At 40.8% G+C, this 23640-nt stretch overlaps 1 protein-coding gene across 3 annotated transcripts; it reads left to right on the forward strand.

The window, feature by feature from the left end:
• The first annotated feature begins 10949 nt into the window (after positions 1–10949).
• On the forward strand, positions 10950–23400 carry VDAC3 (voltage-dependent anion channel 3). 3 transcript variants are annotated; one of them, XM_012725019.1, is made up of 10 exons: positions 10950–11051; positions 13217–13285; positions 14015–14064; positions 14993–14995; positions 17292–17444; positions 18235–18287; positions 19698–19925; positions 21155–21305; positions 22369–22426; positions 22871–23400. In XM_012725019.1, exons 2-10 carry the CDS (start codon positions 13219–13221, stop codon positions 22960–22962), a joined length of 855 nt encoding a protein of 284 aa, XP_012580473.1. In that variant the 5' UTR covers positions 10950–11051; positions 13217–13218; the 3' UTR covers positions 22963–23400. The 3 variants fall into 3 exon arrangements, with proteins under 3 accessions (XP_012580473.1, XP_004682339.2, XP_004682340.2); XM_004682283.2 differs by having other exon boundaries at positions 10958–11131; XM_004682282.2 differs by lacking the exon at positions 14993–14995 and having other exon boundaries at positions 10957–11131.
• Positions 23401–23640: the final 240 nt, after the last annotated feature.

The raw sequence follows: 23640 nt of genomic DNA on the forward strand, positions 1-23640 counted from the left end.
TGTACTTCGTCGATCTGCCTGTTCTGTACCCCACTCTGTCTCTGGTGAATCCTCTCACTCTCCACATCTCCGGCCCGTACCCCAGTTCTGTATAAATAAAATAAAATAAAATAGGTGGTTGTTTGTGTGTGGACAGGGCCACAGATAATTCATCTTTTTTTTTTTTTTAGAGATTTAATTATTTTTATGCATATAAGAACTGGGGTATAGGACAGAGGTGTGTATGTGTGTGTGTGGTGTGTGTGTGTGACAGGATTTACCAGAGACAAGGTAGAGAACAGAACAGGTGGACTGACTGAAACACACTGCTGAGGGAAGCAGAATGCAGGTCAGGAGAGGTCTGCCATGCCATGTGGGTCACCTCTCTGGCTGGGGATGGAATTCATACTACAGTGGCTATAGACAGCTTCACAGGGCTAAAACTTAACCGCTTGCACCACCAGAAGCCCAGCTAATTCATCTTTGTATCCTCATGCCTGGCACATAATAGTAGCTCCAATTTTTTTTTAACCTGATGAATAAATACCCAAACAAATGGATTTATAGTAACTTTGTGACATTGGCAACATAACTTCATGTTTCTTTGGCAACATAACTTCATGTTTCTAGGCGTCAATCTCCTTAACAATAACGTTTTACTCCATGAAAGCATTTTGAGGGTTCAATGTGTAAATGCATATACTGAGACTGGCACAGAAACTGACACTCAATACTTTATAAACAACTTTTTCCAGGCCAGAATTTTCCATCTTCACATAAACTTCAGGACCTTGCCTAGCGCTTTCACAGTAGCAGGCTTCCTTCCAAGAGCTGTTTGTTCAATCCAACTCCCCAAAGAAAATGTGCCCTTGGGGCCCTCCCTGGTGGCACAATGGGTTAAAGCACAGCACTGTGAAGCTAGCCACAGCCAACTTCAGTGCAAGTTTGATCCTGGCCCCAGAGGTGACCCTTATGGTGCAGCAGACCTCCCCTGACCTGCCCACTGCTCCCCTCAGCAGTGTACTTCCTCAGTCTGCCTGTTCTGCTCCCCATTCTCTGGTGAATCCTTTCACTGCACCTGCACCTTTGGCCTATACCCCAGTTCTGTATGCACAAATAAATAAATCTTAAAAAAAAAAAAGAAAAGAAAATATCCCCTAAGTTGAGGCCTCACTTTGCAGTAAGACTACAATATTTCTACATCTCCTAAAAGCCAGAGCAATTCTGAGGAATGTAGGTACATGACGCAACCCCAGGAAGATGATTTGGTGTATTTTCAAATCGGCCAAAGCTACTGGTCTGTTAATACTCACTGGGCCCTTCAGCTTTGATGCCTTGTAGCAGCATGCACTGATGTAAGGCTACCTCTCAATTATTCCCGGATTAGCAGTGGTGGGGGGTGAGAGGGGGAGGTGGGGGGTGAGGGGTGGAGGATGACAGGAAGGCTAAGCAGGGAGAGGAAGGCTTTAAAGAGGCTTTAAAAGGCATTATTTCCTCTGCTCTCAGACCAGGGCTCCGAAGTCCACAATGCCGACGGCAGCAGCAAAGAATCAGCAGACCCCACTCAAGTCCCCTCAAGCACCCGAGGCTGTCACGGGCTCCATCAACCACAGAACAAAGGAAGCCCCCACGTGTGGTGTTGGCCAAGATGCTGCCATTTTGACGCCCCCTGGCAAGGAGTGTGGGTTAATTGAAAATCTCAAGCTGATCCTTTTAGTTCCGCAGTGAGCACCTGTGACGGAGACACTACAATCGAGCAATATTGACTGAACTTTGAGGAAAAGAAAATTCCCAGCGTTAAGTTCCCAAGGGGCTCCATGTCCCCACTGCCGGTCTGATGCCACCTCTGGGTGATTCATGACCCACTGAAGAGCTGTGTGGGAGCCGACACCTGTATCCTCCAAAGTACAGCTGCCCTGGTTCAAGTCAAAGGCAGTGTGTCAGAACCCTTGATTTATATTCACTGAGAAATGGATGTTTTTATTTGTCATGGCTCCTGTGTCAAAACCAGTTGGATTTCCATAAATTTTGCTTTCCTTAAAAGAAAATCAAAGTAACTGAAACAAGCAGTTCTCTGGCAGAATCTCACAGGAAGTGTTCAATAAAATAGAAGATGAGAAGGGGCATGTTGATGAGGGAAGACAAAGACTGCAAGATATAATCACAGAGTTGATGTAAACATTACCAGTTAGTTACCGGAGGTCAGAAGGTAAAGTAAACCATTTGCAGCCTCCAGGTTAGAATTTGTCAGAAGTCTTCCACTCAGGGCCTCCCTGGTGGCCTAGGGGTTAAGCTCTCTATCACCCCTACTACCCAAGTTTAATCCCCAGCCAGTAAGCTGACCCACATGGCACGGCAGACCTCTCCTATCTTGCCCTCTGCTCCCCTCAGGAATGTACTTTGTCCATCTGCCTGTTCTGCTCCCCACTCTGGTGAATCCTCTCACCTCCACACCTCTGGCCTACACCCCACTTCTTCTACACAAAAATAAATAAAATAAAGTCTTCTACTTAGTGTGGAGGTAGAAACCAGGGAATGATTTCCAGAATCTTCCCTGACTGTGTAGCATTGGAGAAGTCATGTCACCTCTTGGTCAGTTCCTTTTCATCTGGAGTGGCCTCCACAGCCCAGTTTTCTGGAAGTTGACAGTGGGCGCACCCCAGTCACCACCTGATACAGCTCCAGAGGTTACTAGGAGGAATGAGGTCTGTGGGAAAGACTCCCCCTTTGGAGCTGAGCAACATGGTGGTGCTAGAGATCCACATGGAGCATCTAGCAAGGACCCCCTCTCCTTCAGGATCCCTTCTGTCCTCCTCTTTCTTAAGATTAGGGGGTGTTATAGGTTGCTCTGTAAATCCTAGATGTATTGCCATCCTTCCCTGTTCCCAGGCACTGTCCATATGTGTCTTATTTGGTGTGGGCCACTACAACAAAAATACCACTGGCAGGGTGGCTCACAAACCACAGACATTTATTCCTCAGAGTCCTGGAGGCTGGCAGTCCGAGAATAGGTGCTGCCCAGTCAGGTGTGTGTGATGAGGCCCTTTTCCTGGTGCACAGACAGCTGTCTCTTCACTGTGTCCCTACGTGGAGGAAGGGATAAGGAAGCTCTCTGGGGTCTCTCTTTGTTTTTTAAAGATTGATTTATATATGCATACAGAACTGGGGTTCAAGCCAGAGGTGCCGGGGCAGTGAGAGGATTCACCAGGGACAGTGGGGAGAATAGGCTGATTGATGAAGTACACTGCTGAGGGGAGCAGCGGGCAAGACAGGAGAGGTCTGCGGCACCATGTGGGTCACCTCCCTGGCAAGAGATCGAACTCATGCTGCAGTGGCTGTGAATCACTTCTTAGTGCTACGCTTTAACCTGCTGTGCCACCAGGGAGGACTTTCTGGGATCTCTTTATACAAGGGCACTACCCCATTCATGAGGGCCCCACCTTGTGACCTAAGCATATGCCCAAGACCCGAGCTCCCAACCCTATCAGAGTAGGCATTCAGAGTTCTCGAAGCAGAGCAATAAACACCATGTGACCATGGGCAGGACTTCAGTATGTGACTGAGTGGGAACGGACACCCAGCACAGAGCAATTCTTTTTCCTCTGTGCCAATGATTGCTGACATCTGATGTTATGCAAAATGCGTGTCAAGGGCTGGGGGTGTGGGAGCACAGAAGCCGCTCTGACCATGTCTCAATACACCTCAAGCAGAAAGCAGCCCTGTCCGTCATGGCCGGAGGAGGAGCGGGTGAGGACGGGCAGATTTCCGTCCATCTGCACGGATGTGCCTCTTGCTGGGACTCTCCCTGTGCCTCTTTCCCCAGTGCCACTAGGTGTCCCAACAGGATTCCACTAAGCATGCAAGGGACAGTTTGGGGTGTATTAAAAGATGGAATGATATTTATGCTTCTTAGGTGCTTTCTGACTGGCTTTTTGACAAACATCTTGTCTTTCAGTTCTGTAAAATGCTCTGATATCAAGCAGCAACTTAGAAAGCAAGTTTTTATCATGGTCATCTTTCATTTAATTTTTTATCAAGTTTTTATCATAGTCATCTTTCATTTAATTTTCTTTACTGGCAGTAATTTGACAGTAAATGAGGTGTGAGAAGCTGGGGATAATATTAGAAGGATAGAAACCTACAAAATTGAGGCCAGCCCAATTTTTCTTTTGCATTAAATTCAATATCTTCTGTTGGAGACCAGCTCCAACTATTGGGGTGTCTGGAGGCAAGATAGGCAGGACCCTAAGATGGGAAGGCATCGGCCAGCGGAGATTCCTAAAAAAGGGGAGGAGAAAAAGGGAAAAGGGGGGTGAGGAAGACACGGGAGTCAGAGCTGGGTGCAAGTCTTCCTGCTCTGCATTCAGCGGAGGTTTATTTTATACATTAGGAGCAAGCAGTGGGATGACATCAGCACAGGAACTGGGCTGAGAGATTACAATCACCTTTTTTCTAAGAACCGTTTAGGGTCGTATTGCCCTTTAGCTGAGATATAACATTCTAAAATCAATCAAGGTTAAAAACAGGTACATAGGTGCACAAAGTTTATGACTAATAGTACTATAGTGGAGATCAACTAAGATAGAAGTCCCTTAAACCTTATCTACTACTTAATGGGTTTTTGTTTTTCTACCCGAGTCATCCTGGGAGACAGAAGAGGAAATTCCTTGCTAATCAAATCTCTGAATAGGAGACATAGGTGGATTTCCTAATCTGAAGACTACATGGTAGAATCCTGAAAGACTAGCCAGAAGACTTTTGTGGATTCCTTTAAGGTGTAGCAGGTGGAAAACTTGACTAGCTTAAAAACAGGCAACCTGGATGAATTTCCACATCGAAAGGCCAAACAATAGGAAGTTTGAGTAATTCTTTAGAAGCTGAATAGAAGGCTAGGTGAGATAATGGAATGATAAGATTTGGGTTTTCCTCCATCCATCCGGTAGTGAGAGAGACTTTGCAAAAACAGCCCTTTGGCTTTTATTTATCAGTCAGTAGTCAAGTCACTTGACTTCAGGGGAATTTCTCACCCTGGTGCAGTGCTTGCTTGTCAGGGCAGGCAGGCCTTATGCGGCTGAAGCAGTTCAATTGTAAGCTGAAAGTTGCTCAGAATATTTTGATATTATGATTATACAAAAAAAGGGAGGTCATAACATAAGTTAGCGTGGAAAGTCTGATTTTTCAGAGCAATTCCCCTCCATCTGGACCGTGTCTGACAACAGAGGTTGCATAGCTTGTGTCAGTCTTCCTTTTACAATTTTAGCATACATTTTATTTTATTGTTTGATTACGTTTCCTTGTTTCTCTATTTTTCTCTTCACTTTATACACCATAACTTAATCCTATTTTCTGCCCCCCCCCCCCAATCCTAATGGCCTCTCATGTTTGATGGTGGCCCCAGGGGCACTCAGAACTGATAGGGCATGGTGAGTGGATGGTGGAGGGGGAGGCCTCTGTTGCCTAGCAGGGGCTATTTACCTGAGTCAGTGACTTCTATCAGTTGGTTTTGGGGTCCAAAAAGTCACATGGACCAAGTCCAATCCTTTCTGTGAGGCCCAATAGGTGGGAGACTGGAAGGGCTGTGACCCCAGGAGGGCAAGAAATGAAGACATCTCTGTGACACTGTGCATGACTTTGGGGCTGGAATATGGACATGACTTGGCAACTCACGTCCTCCAGAGGCTTGCCTCAGGAAAGGCAGCCTGCAGCCTGTTCGCCAGGACAAAGCTGGACCCTAGGATGCAGTCCAAACTAGGCCTGATTCTTTTTCCTTAAAAGTAAGGGGTGAGGCAAAAGTGGAGGACTGTAGTAAAAAGATGTGGTACATATACACAATGGAATATTACTCAGCAACCAAAAAGAAAACAAATACATGCCTTTTGCAGCAACATGGATGAAGCTGGAAAAGATCATGCTTAATGAAATAAGCTAGAAAGAAAAGAGAAATACTGGATAGTTTCACTCATAGCGGAAGTATAATGGACCAGATGAGAAAATAATAATAATAATGAACGGCTGTATACCAGAGGCATTTTGTGGGGGTGGAGTGGGATCAAAAACAATGGGGGGAGGGAAATGCACTGGACTATGGTGATGGCACATGGGTGATGTGGTGATTGGAAGCCCAAGGGGATTGCAACTGGGATGGAAAAATGCACAAAATGATGTAAAAATAACTATTATATTATAAAAAAAAAAGTAAGGGGTGAAACCCATTGGAGCTTTAGGGGTTATCAGGAAACCCCAAACTTGCCTGGAGAGGCAAATTTTAAAAAATGAGTAACTGTGGTGACTGTCTCCCTACTGTAGCGTTTACTTGAGAGTTGCTATGAGCGTAGAACCAGAATGTCCTCAGTGTAATAACAACACGTGATAATACTGTGCTAATTTTACTATGGCATTTGACCATAAGTGTGTGTGTGTGTGTCTTCACATGCCTTAACACATATATAAAGTTATATGCCAATTACATATGAGTAAGGCCAGAGGGGGAAAAGAGTGGCTACCCACCACCTCTGTACACAGAGGCTCTGGAATCCCCTACTGGAAAGGAGAGGCTACTCTCTGAATTTCCCAGGAAGGTTCTCTAGGGGCTCTACCTCCCTACTGGGGTTACCACAGTCCTTCCATTTCCTTTCATCTGCTACTCATTTTCCTGGACCTTATGGTGTATCTGACTCACTGGAGCAACCTGGCCCTTCCTGTCCCCAGCTCCTACCCCTACACAATGTCAGCCAAAGAAAGCTATCTGTGGCTGGAGTCTTTGGCGTCTATTTAGTTTACTCCTGGGATTCATCATGGGATGCAGACACTGAAGATCAGACAGGTCAAATAATTTGCTCAGGGTCACAAGGTTGTTGATGTACCATTTGACTCGGGAAGTTTTCTGGTTCCAAAGTTTATTTTTTCCTCTATGTCACATGGTACCGCTGGCTGAGTGAAAACCACTCTCAAGCATATCAAGTTAAACACCGCTATATAGTCACCAAGAAATTAAATCACAGGGAACATTGCCTGTTGCTATTTTTAGACTACATACAAGAATAGGACACTTCCTTGTATACATGTGAGTTACGGTGCTATCATCACCTAGCTGAGGAAATCACTTGGAGGTTGTATAAGCCAGGCTGCACCCTAACCTACAGTTGACAAAACTGGTTTCCTCACAAACACATTTTTGCTGCCCTTCGAAATTCACTTTTGACTAACTCTGTCAGGGAAACTCCCAAACACACCATCCTGTCCTACAGGATGCAGAACTTGAGTTCACAACCTTAGGAAGAACCTGGATGAAGCTCTGGGGGGCAAAAGGAGGGGTGGGGCCATCACCCTGGAAGCCGGGTCACCCAGCGGCTTAGCTTTTCTTTTACCTTGTTTCCTAGCGCCCCCTTGTGGCCAGGGATGAAGCGAGCGCTCAGACGGTCTGCTGTAAATTCCAGGTACTCAATTCCAGAAGCATTTCCCCATTTTTTGGGGGAAATTCCCCGTGGAACAGCACTCCTCTTCTCATAAGTCTAGGTACTTCCCCACCTTATGAAAGGGAGCTTACTTTTCTGATTGTAAGAGAAATACGTTTCCAAATTTTAGAAATTTTGGAAAATAAAGAAAATTGCGAGCAGAGTAAATCCCATTTACTCTGACCCGTCAGAGTCAGTGTCAAATTTTGTGAAATTTTCCACATTTTCTGGTTTTTTCTTCTATGCAGGTGCACACGTAGATGGCACCTACTTATTTGCTACACAGTATTGTGAATCTATCATCAGCTCCAGAAGTAGCTGCTACTAGTATGCATAGCTACAGTCCCTTTGCCTCCCTGTCAGAGGTATACATTGATGTGCTGGTTCTTTCTCCCTTGCTTCTTCTTAAGGTAAAATTACGAAACATACACACAGGAACACATATACTTATACTTTTGTTTCCTCTTCTTTTTGTCATTCTCTCAAAATCATCAAATGTTACCAGAGCACATGGATGTACCACACCCCAGTATATGAATATATTATACTTTAATAATTGACTCTTCTAATGTTGGCTATTCAGGTTGGTTTTTTTTGCTAAACTATTGAAGCAATCTTTGCACACATTTCTGAGATAAATCTTTAGATATGGAATTTCAGGGTATGATGTAGTTACAGCGTTGGTTATTCTGTCCCTCTGCCTGGGAGTTGGTGTCCTCTTGTCCACTTGAACCATCACTTCCTTGCAAAGCCTTCAGTGGTTTCTCCCTGGGTTCCTGTGCTCTGGAAAGTTACGTGAAAAGCCCAGGGAGGTAGCTTGTGCCTCTTTTTAAAAGTTGCCTTCAGCTACTCAGTAACAAAGGAATCTTCACCTTTTTCTTTTTTTAAAGATTTATCTACGCATATAGAAGTGGGGTTCAGGCCAGAGGTGCAGGGACAGTGAGAGGATTCACCAGAGACAGAGTGGGGAGCAACAGGCAGATGGACAAAGTACACTGCTGAGGGGAGCAGCGGGCAAGACAGGAGAGGTCTGCTGCACCATGTGGGTCACCTCCCCGGCCCAGGATTGAACTTCCACTGAAGTGGCTGCAGCTAGCTTGCAGTGCTGTGTCCTAAGCAGTTGCGCCACCAGGGAGGGCCTAGAATCTTCTCCTCTTATCAGAATTTTGGATCCTTCAAAACAAGTCAGACCTTTAAAGAAACAGTGAATTTAAAAATGTGGCTAGCTTCAGCATCATATTTTTCTTACACTTGGAGCAAGTGAACTACTTATCCTCACAGTGGAACTTCTGTTCCTAGTTTTGTTTTGTTTTTGTTTCAGAGGATAAAAGTATACTAATCTTCTGAGATATCAGGTGACATGCTCAGTAGGTGACATCATTTCATGGACTCTGGACCTACAAAGCACTGACACTTTGGGGTGTTTCCTGAAACATGGGTTCTGAGTATGGTGCCCAGAACATGGAAAATAGTAGATGCCTCAGAAATTCAGGAGTCTAAAGTCTCTTCCCTCTTTAAAATTCTGACTCATGAAATTCTGATTTTATACAAAAGAATGACATCTTATTAGGATATGGAGTGAGAAAGTCCTTTTATACTTTTTAAGAGTTTAGATCCCAGTGAGCTGTAGGAACAAAAACTGACTGTAGTTTCAAGGTTGCCCACCTAGCTTTTAAATGAAGAGTATTAATTTTTTTAATAGTGTTGTTTTTCATAGCAAGGTAGTATGTGTTTTGGCTACATTATTTCATTTACTACTCACTACAATACTTTAAGATACATATTATTTAGTTGTGTCTCACAGATGTAGAAACTGAGGCATTAAGAGGCTAAATTGCTTGCCTAAAACCACAGAGTTGGCAGATCTGAGAAACAATCCCAACCTCTTTTGACTCCAAACCTTGATTTACTTAGACTACTATGTTATTTTGCTTTGATTAATCACATTCTGCCTCCTTTGGCAGGTATTTGTCCAAGTCTTACATTATGAATCCTTTGGGAGCATTTATCCTACTTATCTTTTATTAGCCTTGAAATGCCTTAGACACTGCAGCCAAATCATGATATTTGCTTATTGATTCAAGCAGTATTCTGATATTGTGAATGAACCATCACAGACTTTTGTGGGATTTTTTTCTCTCCAACTTTTTTAAAAACTTACCAGAAAGTTTCAAGAATAATGCAATGAACACATCCATGCATCTAGACTCAAAATGTTAACATTTTGTACATTTCTTCTCAGTTTTTTTTTCTTGATTGCTTGGTTAGTTGCAGTACATGTTTTATCACTCCTAAGTACCTCAACGTGTATTTCCTAGAAATGAGGCCATCTCAGTATAATATACAATTACCTTCAGAAATTTTTACACTGTAAAATAAGCTAGTATAGCTTACTCTCAAAATTTCCCCAGTTGTCTAAATATTGTTTCTTAACAGCTGATTTTGTGTAGGTTTTTATTTTTCTTGATCCAGGGTCCAACTTGGGATCACATTGCTTTAGTGTTCTGTCATCTCCTTTAATCTGCTGAGCTTTTTGCTCACTAGCTTTTAATCTTTTCTGAGACCGACATTTTTGAAGGGGGTGGGTATCTTGCCGAACGTCTCTGTAAGGATGTGTATGATTGTTTCCTCATGAATAGAGACAAATCACACACGTTGGGCAAGAACAATGTGTCCTCTGTGCACGACCAGGGCACACACGCACATCAGATTGCACCATTTTGGGTAATGTTAAGTCTGTTCACTTGGTTAAGGACGATTTCTTTGCTGTGAAGATACCCTATTCTCTTTGCAAGTTAGCTGTAGGGTGACACTTTGAAATTTTATCAGTATCTTTACTCGTCCAGCATCCACTGATCATTTGTGCCTGAATCAATTATTGCTGGTCCCCAAGATGGTGATTTTCAATGTCCATCATTTCTTTTACCTACTAGCTGGTATTTTCCTCTAAGGATCAGCTTCTCCTTTTCATCTCTTCCCTTTTTCAATCATAAATTGCCAATACCCGCGTGATTAGAGTAAGTCACGTAACGTACCCCCTCGGGGTCTATGCTTTCTCATTCTTAAAGATGAGATCAGACCTAACGGTGTTACCCCTATCTTTAAGTCGTAGAAGAAATTCCCACGACGATCTGCGAGGCGACCACGAGAGAATGAACCGGTGTAGATCAGACGTGCAGGACACAGCATCCTTCGTGGGGAGAAGTCCCAGGTCTTCGCCGCCCGCTTTCCCGCGGCCCCTTCCATGGCAACAGTAACTAGTAACCTCCAAGCGTTCTCGCGAGAGCAAGCCCCTCGCGGACAAAGGTGCTGTCCCCCAGGCTTCCCCGCAACACACCCACTCCGCCCCCCGCCCTCTGCAAGCTGGGTCCTCCCGCGCACGCGCGCGCTCGCTGCCAGGCAGTTGGTGGTGTTAGTTCACCCCAGCTGTTCCCCTCCGCAGCCCGACCCGCGGCGCGCGACCCCGGCGCGACCCTGCGGCGCAAACGCGGCGCGCGGGGAGGTAGGGGCGCGCAGGCGCCGCGGGGGGAGTGAGGCCGCGCAGGCGCGGACGGCGGTGGTTTGAAGAAGACCTTCAGCGTTGCCCTGGCGGAGCCGAGACAGGCCGTGTAGTTGGAGGTGAGGAGAGCGGAAGATGAGGGCCGGGCGGCCGGGTCGTGGGCAGAGGGACCGCAGTCCAGCAGGGGAGCCGACGAAAGGTGGGACAACGGAGGGCTTAGGAGGGGGGTTGGGGAGCAGCCTAACGGGGCGCAGGCCCGGCTGGGCCGCGGAGGGTAGGGGGGGACCTTGCTCTAGCGGCCGCCGCCTCAAGTGATGGAGCCGCAGTGCTGGCAGGGGAAGGCGGCGCTCAGAACGCCGGGCCACGACCTTCCCTCCGCCTGCTGTGCCCGCGGGACTTTTCTTTTCAGGCGTCAGGCCAGAAAGGAGGTTGGTATCTAGGGAAGTTGGCTTTTCGAACCCTAAACCCAGCCCCCACCTCGCTTCTCTGGAATTGTCGTCCAGCATCAGGGAAGCTCTTTCACTCCTGGTGCCAAAGGGAAGGAGGTCTACGTGCACCTTAAGAGGATGAACCGAGGAACAAAAGGGGCTCCGTAGTGACTGTCAAATTAGTAATTGTGTAAAGCTGCATAACCTAGTTAACGCCTTTTCCCTCCCTGTCTGAGGTCAGTGCAGCCTCGGGACTTTGTGCACGTTTCCAAACTAGTGCATTTTGTAGAGCTAAGAGAAATGCGTGACTGCAGCTTTACTCTCAAGCCCCCGTGTCTTCTCGGTTTTCTGCTTGATCATACCAGCCGTGCATTTCTTATCAGAATCATGGGCCTGGAAACGTCAGCTTGAGCTAGGCAGAATTGAGATGAAAGCGTCTGGCAGTGGTTTTGAGATCTAAAGCAGGTGCTAAACCATTATTTAGTCCTTAGATGAGTATTTATAAACAGTTAGTGTATCTCTTGTCAGTAGATGAAAAAGCAATCTAAAAACCTTAACATTTCTGTTTGCTCCTCTGTACTTAACCTCCACACATTATAGAACACTGGCAGAATTTGAGCAGATACCAGCAGCAGTTGTGCTCCTAAAGGGTAATGTCAAATTGTAATTGGCAATATATCGTCTACAACTGATGATTTGAAAACAAGGGGTTGTTTTCTAAAATAGTTCCTCTGGAAGTGAACTATGAAACCCTGTGACTTAGAGCAAAATTTTACCGAGATTTGACTCAATACATTGTACTCACTCATCTTTTCGTGTAGTCGTTCAACCAATATACACAAATATACTACGTGTATTCTTAAATGTATCTCATTTGACAGCTTTAGATTAAAAACTAATGAATTCACAACTAAGTGCATCCTAAGTGTTATGTTCAGGAATAAAAGTATGGGCAGGATTTTAGAAATTAAGATTAAGATGTAAGCTGAATAAAATAAATATTAGTTTGAATGCGTAGATAGTGTACTTGTTGTAATTGCAAGGGCCATCTGGGGCTTTGGATTTTTCTGGTGTAGTAATTTCAACTAGTGAGACTGCTTGAGGTTCTACACTTGGTTGGACATGGCTTTTGAGGCTGCCCCTTATACAAAGAGAGCATAGAAGTAGTATGTTAATAGAATTTCTGAGTATTTCGACATGAGATGCTGATAAGCAGGGAAAAAGCTGGCTGAATATTAAGTAGGGAAGATGTAAAGTCAAGGTACCTAGGTTTTTAAAGGCTGTAACTTCAAAGCCTACATCAACCTTTGGTCATTGCAGGTAGAATCTAATTTCTGGTTAATGGGTTAAGATGATAACACTACATTTTAGGAAGGGCTTTGAGAGAGGTCAATAATTCTTATTTTAAGAGCTGGATTTCAGAGTGACCAAAATGATAACTTGAAGCTTTTTGATTCTTCTGTTTTTGCAAATCCTTAAAAAAATAGATATGTTATATAGCACTTTGGCGTTTAATAACCCAAGAAGGGTTCTAATGTAAATTTCCCCACTTTTTTTTTTTTAGTTAAAATTCCTGTTTTGCAGAGCATCTCCTTCACCCTGAGACATTTCTTTTTTGAATTGCAGTCAGAAAGCTGACCTCTGAATCTCATGAAGAAGCTGTTTACCAGTGTTCTGGAAAGTTCTCTTTAAAGGAACTTTGCTTTCACTTAACTTTGCTTGCATAAGCTTTCATAATGCAAAGAATGAAAAAATCTGTATATCTTTTCTCACTGAACTAAGTAATAAAAGGACTGTAAGGTGAATACACACTAAATGGTAATTTTCATTTCTTTGTCTGCATTTTACTTTTTAAGATATGTGTAACACACCGACTTACTGTGACCTAGGGAAGGCTGCCAAGGATGTCTTCAATAAAGGATATGGTGAGTGTGCTAATGCTTTTAAGTAAGAGATTGTGCTATTAAGATGAAGTTAAGTCAATATTAATCTATTTCATGAGATTTAGTGGTTATGAGACTTCATTCTTCAGAGGTGGAGTCCCATAAAAGTATAGATATAAATATTTATACACATAAACATTGTTATCTTTAAGGTGATATCAGTGAATTTTACATTCATTTATCATGTAATCTGTAAGATCAAATAGTATAAATCTGTAATATCTGCACCTACCCTGGACAGCCCTCTTCCAAGTTATAGCAGTATTTTCATCAGAGTGAAGATACTTTACTTTCCAAATAGACATTTATTTTTAGTTTTAAAATTTAGTCTTTGAATTAATTTTTTGGTGCTGTACAAATTTGATTTCTTATTAATAAATCATGCTAGTTGTAAATTTTAAGCTTGTATATGCATGCTAATTTCTACACTTGATCTTAGCCAAAAGGCCAAAGTGATATGCATGTTCATTTCTAATAGCTTTGTTTTCAAAGTAGTACTTATTCCTTTCATTCATTTGTTTTTTTTAACATTTTTACACTATGTTTTCGGGGGCTTAGGTATTTGACTTAATTATTTAATAATTCAGTTCCTTATGAATTTACATATAATATGAGAACTATTTTCTGCATGGAATTTACTGTGGATTAGTGTCATAATTTCTAAATTGTAAAATGAACGAATGTTACATTTTAAACATTATTGTGTTTCAGGGTTTGGCATGGTCAAAATAGACCTGAGAACCAAGTCTTGTAGTGGAGTGGTGAGTTCCCAATATATTTTTAATAGTTATAGAGTAATTAACTTAAATGAGCTTAAAAGAACCTATTTAAAAGTCATTCTTTAGTTATATGAAGCACCTTCCCATATATCTTTGTCCTCTTCACAGATTTCAGTAAGCTTCCTACTGGGCCACTTACGCCCAAAGACAATTAGGTTGAATTTGAGGGGAGATCCTTTGTCATAATAAGAGTGTTTTAAGCCTTACTTTCAGAAGATACATATGTGTGTGTGCATGCGTGTGTGTGGGTGTGTGAGATCCATGTCATATCTTTTTGTTTTCATAAATATACAAATGGGTATTAATATCTTTAATTTCATTGTATGTACAAATTTTTCTGCTCTTTTGAAGCAAATGTACAGATAAAAAGTGTGTAGAAAGATAATCTACAGTTTTGTTGATGTTCATAAAGTCTTTTTTACTGAAAGTTAAGAATACAGTAAAGGATATATGAACATATTTTCATGTTTAATAACACTTATTAAGACGAGAACTTATTACTCATAGATATTAGCAAGTATAATGACTTTATATTAATTTCACCTCATTGTCTGGTATTTTTCTTTATTAGCCACATTTTTTTTTTTGGTATTTATCCATTCAAATTATTTATGGATTAAAATGATTTAATTAGAAGGGCATGAAGCATGTGCAATTCTTAAATTCTGTCCCATATTCTGTATAATCCTGGTTTGTCTTTATCACTCTTTGGGTTTTCTAGTAGTAATTACATACATATGCAGCTGCCCTACTAAGATGGACATATTGTTACTTAGTTCTGTTAAAATTAAAAATTTATAGTCATTGAGAGTTAAATTTCAGATATGCTGGTTAGGTTTGTGTTGTGAAAATCATCAATTGAAATTTTATCTCCCTTTTTTGCTGCTGTCGTGTGGGAATATGCATTCAGATGGTAAGAAAAGCAGGTCATGTTTGTGTGCTTGTTTTTATCGCTGCTTTTGTCTCTTGCTGTTTTAGGCTAGATTTCATCCTTTACTTTAAATTCTTTGATTATATTTTGATATTTTTATCATATGCCATCAATGTTTTGTTGCTACTAGCATTTAATGTAGAGCGGTAGATGTTATGTGCATGTTATAAGTGTATGCTGCAGTTTGATCCAATTATGAAATTAGACAAAATAAATTGTGAGTCTGATTGTAATGTGAGTTAGATTGTAGCAAACAATTCTGTTCTTTGAAATTTGTACCTTTGCTATTGTAGACTTGACAGTTTGAAACAAAGTAAAGATGATGATAACAAGAAATACAAACTACATACTTTTTAACCTTAACTGTGTTCATAAATTCTTCCTAACACCAAAATTAAGATACACGCTATACTTTAAAGTTCATTAAACACTTGTTGGATTTACAAAAAGAAAGCAATTGTCACATTAAATAATTGTGTGTATTGTTCAGCTTGCTTGGCATTTTATCAGTTTTTACTAAGGTCTTGCCCTAAATGTTCAGCATGATATTCTCTTTACAAGCATTCTGTGTGGTGTTGATAAACAGATCTTAGCTTCCCAGTTGTTTCATCAGTCTTAGAATGAGAGTTAGGTGCAGGGTATTTGCTGAAGGGAGGCTTCTTATTGCAAGCAGTTTAACAACTGCTCAAGGTTGGCAGTGTTTTCTTACTTTTGGCAGTCTTTCAGAAATGTTCTTTTAAAACAGGGCCAATCAGAATGTTTTCTTGACAGCTCATAGATGTCAGTAGCAGGTGTTGACTGTTTGCTTTCCCCTAGAAGGAGATCTGTTTGTGACTGCTCATTGTCATATGACTGAAAGGATGCCTAACTTGGGGGGAGGATATATTTTAAGGCATAGTAACTGTTTGAAAGAAAGCACTTTCAAAGGTGGATGAGAATCATAATAGGAGGATAAGTTATCACATTCCATTTTGTTTTGAAAAGTGGGTGGATATGTTAATAGGACAGGGAGAGGGAGGGGCACCAGTGAACCCCCAAACCTGCCTGCTCCCAATGGGTTCTGTCATCCGCCGCCTCAAGACGAAACATGTAAGACTTTAATGAAAAGGAACTTTAATACAGTGAGCATACAATACGGAAGACAAAGAATATAATTTCTAAATCAAACACCTGAAGTTACCCATCCCCTCCTGGGCAAAAGTCAACCCAAAAGGGGTTGGTCCAAAGCAAGGCCTGAAAGCCCACCACAAGGCTAAAGCACCTTCTGACCTGGACCCATAGAAAAGGGTCAGACATGGCCAGACAAGCCTGGGAGGAAAAGAGCACAATCAAAATGTAAACACTGCCATAGTCAACCTCCCCACGGGTCTCTCACCCACATCTCTTTCAACCAGTCGAGGGCCAAGAAATAAACTGTTTCTTCATCACATGCTTGCTGCTTTATGTGGCTTCCTCATGTCTCCTGGCTCTCTATCCTGCTTCCTTCTTCAGATTCTTTCTCTTCTCTTCTCTTTGCTCAGCTCCACCCTCCTTCTGGGTGGGGCAGGGAACCTGAAACTTCCCCTTTTCCTAAGGACCACCCTGTTACAGATACTTCAGATATTGCAATTCATGCTGTAAATTTTTATAACAGTGTGAATGTGCTTAATGTCATTGTACACTTGAAAAGGATAGCTTTATGTTAAGTGTATTTTATCACAATAAAAATTAAAACATTATTTAAATACAATAAAGTTCTGACTGTTAAAAGAGAGAAGGTTATGGACCTGCCTGGTAGCCTAGGGATTAAGTTTCAGTGTTATCGCCACTGTAGCCTGGGTTCCATTCCTGGCTAGGGAGCTGACCCACATGATGCAGCAAGCCGTTCTTGTCTTGTTTGCTGCTCACCTCAGCAGTGTGTTTCAGTAGATCCTCCTGCCTTGCTTCCCACTCTTTTTGGTGAATCCTCTCACCACCATCCCCCCACTCCGCATCTCTGGCCTACACCCAATTTTTCACAAAAAAATTAAAAAGAGGTGGTCAGTACTTGCTAGTGGTCTTAAAAACTTTAACTAGTGGTTTGAAAGATAATCCCATTTAGTAAGAGATTATATAGAACAAGAAATATTGATAAGAAGGTAGAGAAGTGGAAAAATCTAAAACTGGTGAAGATATTCAGAAAGAAGGAAAGTAGGAAATAAGTTGCTGTAGAGAGGGCTGTGATAAAAAGTAAATTGTGTTGGTTTCTCATGCATTGATCATCACATTGGATATTGAATTTTTTTTTCTTGCTTATCAGGAATTTTCTACTTCTGGTCATGCTTATACTGATACAGGAAAAGCATCAGGCAACCTAGAGACCAAATATAAGGTCTGTAACTATGGGCTTACCTTCACCCAAAAATGGAACACAGATAACACTCTTGGGACAGAAATCTCTTTGGAGAATAAGGTAAGAATAAAAATTAGAAGTTATTATTAACTATATTTGCAGATAAAGTGATGAACAAACCCACATATTTTCTGAAAGCGATCTATACAGCCTGTCTAGTCACCATATTTTTTTCCTTTGCACCTGACATTTTGGGAATATCTTAGATTTCTAGAAAGTAAAACTTTTTTTGTGAGTACACAGTCATCACATTACATCTTTGTTCTGACTGTTCTGCTCATTTTGTTGTATAGGTGAACCTCTCCTGGGTAGACAGACCAAATTGTAGTGATTTAATATTTTGTGATTGTTTCAGAGATGGCTCCATAGAAATGTGTTTCTAAAATTCTGTTGTGTTTTCAAATAGATTTGTCTGCTATATTTGTCAGGTTGCTGTGTGCTATTTTTGATGCATGTCTATAAGACATTACCATATAAGATAACATATATTTATAGCTGAATAAATAACTTAGGTTGACCTGAAAGTCAGGTTATCACGTACAGTAATTTCAGGAGACTATAAAGACTGTTTTGCTGTATTGAGTTTTATTTTCTGTAATTTATGTTACTGACTGTAGTAGGATTTAACATACACAGTTTAACCTGTGTTATATTGAGAATCATGGTGAAGCCTGGTGAGTGAGGAGGCAGATGGATAAGAGGGTAAGGAAGGATGAAGAAGTACTTTATTAAAAACTTTCATATTTGAATTTCTTTAATGACTTCCCTTTCTTGTTAGAGGTCACTTTAGTGTGGGGTTCTTGATTTTAAGAAATCAAAAATGACTTAATTTTAAATCTTTATTTTTCAGTTGGCTGAAGGGTTGAAATTGACTCTTGATACCATATTTGTACCGAACACAGGGTAAATATGCAAATCCCATTTTCTGATATGTTTTTGCAGCCTGTAGGTATAGAGAGCTTTGGATTAAGGGGTTGTGATGAAGAGTTTGGATGCAGGAAGAACTTAGGATGTTGTGTGAGGAGTATTTGGGACTTTGTATGTGCAGTAAAGAGGTAGGAAGACACCCTTGAAGTGAGGTACAATTTTAAATTAAAAATGGGCTAGATAAACAAAAACTTACAGATCAAGTCCAAAAAGGCATATAGTACAATAGAAAATATTTAGGAGCTACAAGGATCTAAAACCCATATATCTTAAGTTATTCTAAAGAGCCATGGGCATAATACTTTGTTGAAAAGTTAATTTTTTGAGATTGCAACCTCCTTTTAGCTAAAACACTATAATGAGTAGCTCTGACACCAGTTTACTTACTAAGCCTTTTTGCCTTTCCTGGCTTCTCTGCCTCAGTTTCTTCCTCTAAAAAATGAGGAATGTGTCTTCTCTCAACATGGGTGTGTGCTAGTAAAAGCACAAAAGTGCAAGATAAAGGCAAAGTTGGCATTTCTTCTCTACTGCAACCACGTCCTTTCTGCACACTCTTTAGTTGTCTTCAGGGCGCACATTTTCATGATACTTAACTGGAATAGGACAAGGGCTTTTAAAAACTAATTTCACATTATTAACTCTGTTCATAAAAAATATACACTTCTCTTCCACCCATCCATCATTGTCCAGGGAGAAAATACTGACCCTATAGAAAATAGACTTACTAAAAAGCATTAAACCTTTAAAAAAAGTACTCTAAAAAACTGTCATACGCTGTAATAGAATAATAACTAGAAGTATGCCAGGTAACACCTCTTGTAGCATTTGGACTTGGAAGCATTTGAAGAAACTTGGCTTTTTATATCTGATACATATGTATTTAGATTATTAATTTGGTACTGAAATGCCTTAAACCTTTTTATCATGAAATCTATCATTTGAAGTTAGAGTGTGGAATAGTTAAAAGTGTAGTACATGTATTTTTTTTTTTTTTAAAGATTTATTTATTTGTGCATACAGAACTGGGGTACAGGCCAGAGGCTCAGAGGCGGTGAGAGGTTTCACCAGAGACAGAGTAGGGAACAGAACAGGCAGATCGACGAAGTACACTGCTGAGGGGAGCAGCGGGCAGGTCAGGAGAGGTCTGCCACACCATGTGGTCACCTCCGGGGCAGGCGGGAATGGAACTCATGCCCTAGCGGCTTTAGATTCCCAATGCTGTGCTTTAACCCGCTGCGCCACCAGGGAGGGCCCATTACATGTATTTTTAATCCTAACAAAGTTATATTTGTAGAGCTAAGTTATTTGAAACATTGGAGAGAGATTTACTTTAAAGATTACTAAACAGTGGAGAAACTCATGTTATTTTCTGTTTGTTTTTTATAGAAAGAAGAGTGGAAAATTGAAGGCCTCCTATAAACGGGATTGTTTCAGTCTTGGCAGTAATGTTGACATAGATTTTTCTGGACCAACCATCTATGGCTGGGCTGTGTTGGCCTTTGAAGGTTGGCTTGCTGGTTATCAGATGAGTTTTGATACAGCTAAATCCAAATTGTCACAGAATAATTTCGCCCTGGGTTACAAGGCTGCAGACTTCCAGCTGCACACACATGTGTGAGTGTTTCTAATTCATTCCTTCTCTAATGCCAGTGCAGTTGCCCAAAAGAATGATAGCCTTTAGCAGGTTGAGAAAGTTAGAAATGATGGTGCTTGCATTTAATATACTTAAGTAGATGTCTAGTGCTCTGCTGTTTTCACAATCAGCAAAACAATTTCAGAGGTTAGTGTACTTAGAGTATATTGCTCTGACACCCCTCTCGGTGTGTACCCCACACTTTAAGAATATATAGAAACCGTAAAAGAACCCCTGGGAGGGTGAAAGCCCATAGTGTGGGTTACTTCCTGTTATAAAAGATTCTTTGGAGATGTTCCTGCTTCCTTTGTTGTTCATCTTGGCAATATCTGGAATCAGGTCTGATTGTATCATTAAGGACAGTCACCTAGTTTTAGACAGATCTGACCATCCTGGAGCATCCCCAGTAGTTTTATATAGGCTTTCAGGTACTCTGGGTCAGAATTCAGGTAATCCTACTGCATTTAGAAGTAGCAGAAATCCTCAAAGCAATCAGATTCAGTACTGTACTCTGCACCCTGGTGATTGAATGAATTGAACTTTTAAATTATGTTTTTTATGTCTTCACCTATGGGGCACTGCTCTTATACCAGAAAGGGGAGAAAAAGGATGAGCTGTGTGTTTTTGAAGTATTGAACCTTGCTTTCTGCTAGACATTCAAGATCACATATGGCTAAGATAAAGTCATCATAAAAGTATCAAATTGATCAAACAATATTACTAGAAAAACTAGGTTAGAGACTAACCTGAGTGCTTTGAAGCAGTATTTTAAGGATTTCTTTGAAACAGTGCTCTCTAGATATTGTAGGGAGGATGCTGTCCAACACTAGGATTGTGTTTCAAATGAAATTCAGGATTGGCTTTATTACTGTACTTGCACTGCTAGATTTTCTTTTGCAGAATCTTTATTGAATTCTACTTTGAAGTTTCTAAATTCTTTGAGCATCTTGGAAACCTGTATAATCATATTTACCTGTAGTGTCTGCCTTTTTGCATAATTCTTTTGTTTATGAGAAATTTACATCATGGAGAAGTCAGATCAAGTGTTACTGCATTTTACTTAGGTGGTTGTAAATTATATAGCTGGACTAAGCCCCTTGCTTTATTGAGTATTTATACTAGAAGTTTTCTGAAATGTACAGTTGCAAAATGAGGTCCTTGTTTAGGTAGTCTTACAAACTATCAGTTTTTACTTATGTCATGAAAACAGGAATGATGGCACTGAATTTGGAGGGTCTATCTACCAGAAGGTTAATGAGAAGATTGAAACATCAATAAACCTTGCTTGGACAGCTGGCAGTAACAACACCCGCTTTGGCATTGCTGCTAAATACAAGCTGGATTGTAGAACTTCTCTATCTGTAAGGATGTGCTACCAGATTGGATGTGTTTAGGATTGTGTTTAAGTAGTCAATGAATGTTGTGAGATAGTATTAGTTTGCATGTTCTTTGGTAACTTTAATGAGCTAACCGTCACGTAGTGAAGAGTATGTTACCTGAAGTCAGGAAATGTGGGTGCTCTCTCATCCCTCCTGTTTTCTGACCTTCTCATGTCAGTTTGAACTTTGGCCTCAAAATCACCTTATTTATTCATGGGGTTTGATAACTATTTCTGTTGCCACTGGTAATTCTTAATGATAACAGAAATAATACATGAAAAGACTTAGTACAGTACCTAAGATTTTTAGCAGCTCCATTAGTGTTTAGGGACTGTACTAAGTCTTTACATGTATTATTTTATTTAATCATCACAATTGCCCTGTGGTGAGGCATAATTATCCTCACTCCCATTTTACAAAGAGGGAACTGACGTTTAGAAAGGTAGTAACTGGCAGAGTCAAGATTTGAAACTAGATTGTCACTAGAGTTCATGCTCTAACATTGTCCAAAGCTGTAAATTGAATTGGAATGAATCAGTATACAGGGGTTTGTGTTTAATGTAATTTTTAAATAATTTGCTTGAGGCCTACTATCCCTGCCAGTTCAGTTGACTTCTACAGATTTATCTTTTTATTAAATTTTAAGTTTGTTTTTTTTTTTAATTTTTCTTTATTCAGAGAACAACTTGAGGTATAGACAGAGGTGCTGGGGGGGTGAAAGGTTTTGTTACAAGGCAGGGACCACCGTGTTACAGTTTTACCAGAGACAGAATGGGGAGCAGAACCAGGTGAATCTACTTACCTGCTATGGGGAGCAGTAGGCAAGATAGGAGATCTGTTGCAGTAGGCAAGACAGGAGATCTGTTGTTCCCTGACTAGGGTTCAAACTCAGGTTGCAGCAGTGATAGTGCGGGAGGCCCCCTAAATTTTCAGTTTTAGTAATTCTAGACTTTAGAAATCTAGTACATGAAGTAGTGGTTTCATTGGACTTATATGTATTGTGCGATTGATTTCTAATGGTTTCTATTTCACCTCCTAATCTTAGGCTAAAGTAAATAATGCCAGCCTGATTGGACTGGGTTACACTCAGACCCTTCGACCAGGTAAGGAAATAACAACAGTGGGGTTGGGGTAGAAGTATTAGAGGAATAATGAAAATAACTTACAAAGCAAACCAGACTGGCCATTATAGAGTGATTCAGATGATTTTGTAACACTTGGTTGTTCAAAGTGAAACAAATTTAGTACTTCAAAAAGATTTATGTATTTCTATAATTTGCTTGCTCTGGTTGCAAAGTGTGACTGACACTCATTTTTAACTGAACTCCAAATAAAGTGCTATGATGCTTTCTAAATAAAGTGCAATGCATTATTCACTGCAGATCCGATAATTATAGACAAACCCTGTTTTGGGTTAGTAATAGCTATGTTTGTAGTTCTTAACAACCAGCTGTATCCGTACTATTGAGCTCATCCATTATTTCTAGAAAATGTGTATCAGATTGTAATACTTGTTAAAAGTTACTGTGGTGTTTTCTTCTTTCTAGGAGTAAAACTGACCCTTTCAGCTTTAATCGATGGAAAGAACTTCAATGCAGGAGGTCATAAGGTTGGGTTGGGATTTGAACTAGAAGCTTAAAATGGTTTTAAGTAAAGCATCAGATTTGTCCCTGGAGGTAAAGAGAAATGAACCCACTATGTTTTGGCCTTAAAATTCTTCTGTGAAATTTCAAAAGTGTGAACTTTTTATTCTTCCAAAGAATTGTAATCCTCCCTACTGAAGTCTAGAGATTGCAAGTCCATCCTGAGGGAGGTGCTTTGAAGGCATGCCTGGAAGTTGTCAATGTTTGTGCCACATTTCAGTTCAGTTTCGCAGTGTTATATTTAAATGTGTTTCTCAGCGCCAGTGTAGTGTCATATAAAGGAAATGACCCGATCCTCCAGTTTGTACATCACGTCCTGCATGTCCCACATCACTTTTTCATGACCTTTTAATATACTGGTCTCTGTGCAATAGTGGAATCTTTGGTTTTGCATCAGAGTAAAATAAAATAAACCCATCACATTTGGAACATAATTGCTTATCTGACTTAGTGGTGGTTTTCTTATAATTTAGTGTGATTTATTTTGTTTTGAAACAAAACAAAACTCTCATGTGTGGGATTTATGTCTGAAGTGAGTGGTACCTGCTGTTGCTTGTTCCTTCTACCTTTGTTGACCTCATTCTGCTCTTCTGCAATCAGATAGAGGAATGAAATCGTGAATTTTGTTTTGAGGTACTTTCTTCTTGTTGCAATACAGTGGAGTAGTGTCATTG

Source organism: Condylura cristata, unplaced genomic scaffold (assembly GCF_000260355.1).
Source record: "Condylura cristata isolate star-nosed mole 26May11 unplaced genomic scaffold, ConCri1.0 scaffold00014, whole genome shotgun sequence".
NCBI lineage: Eukaryota > Metazoa > Chordata > Mammalia > Eulipotyphla > Talpidae > Condylura > Condylura cristata.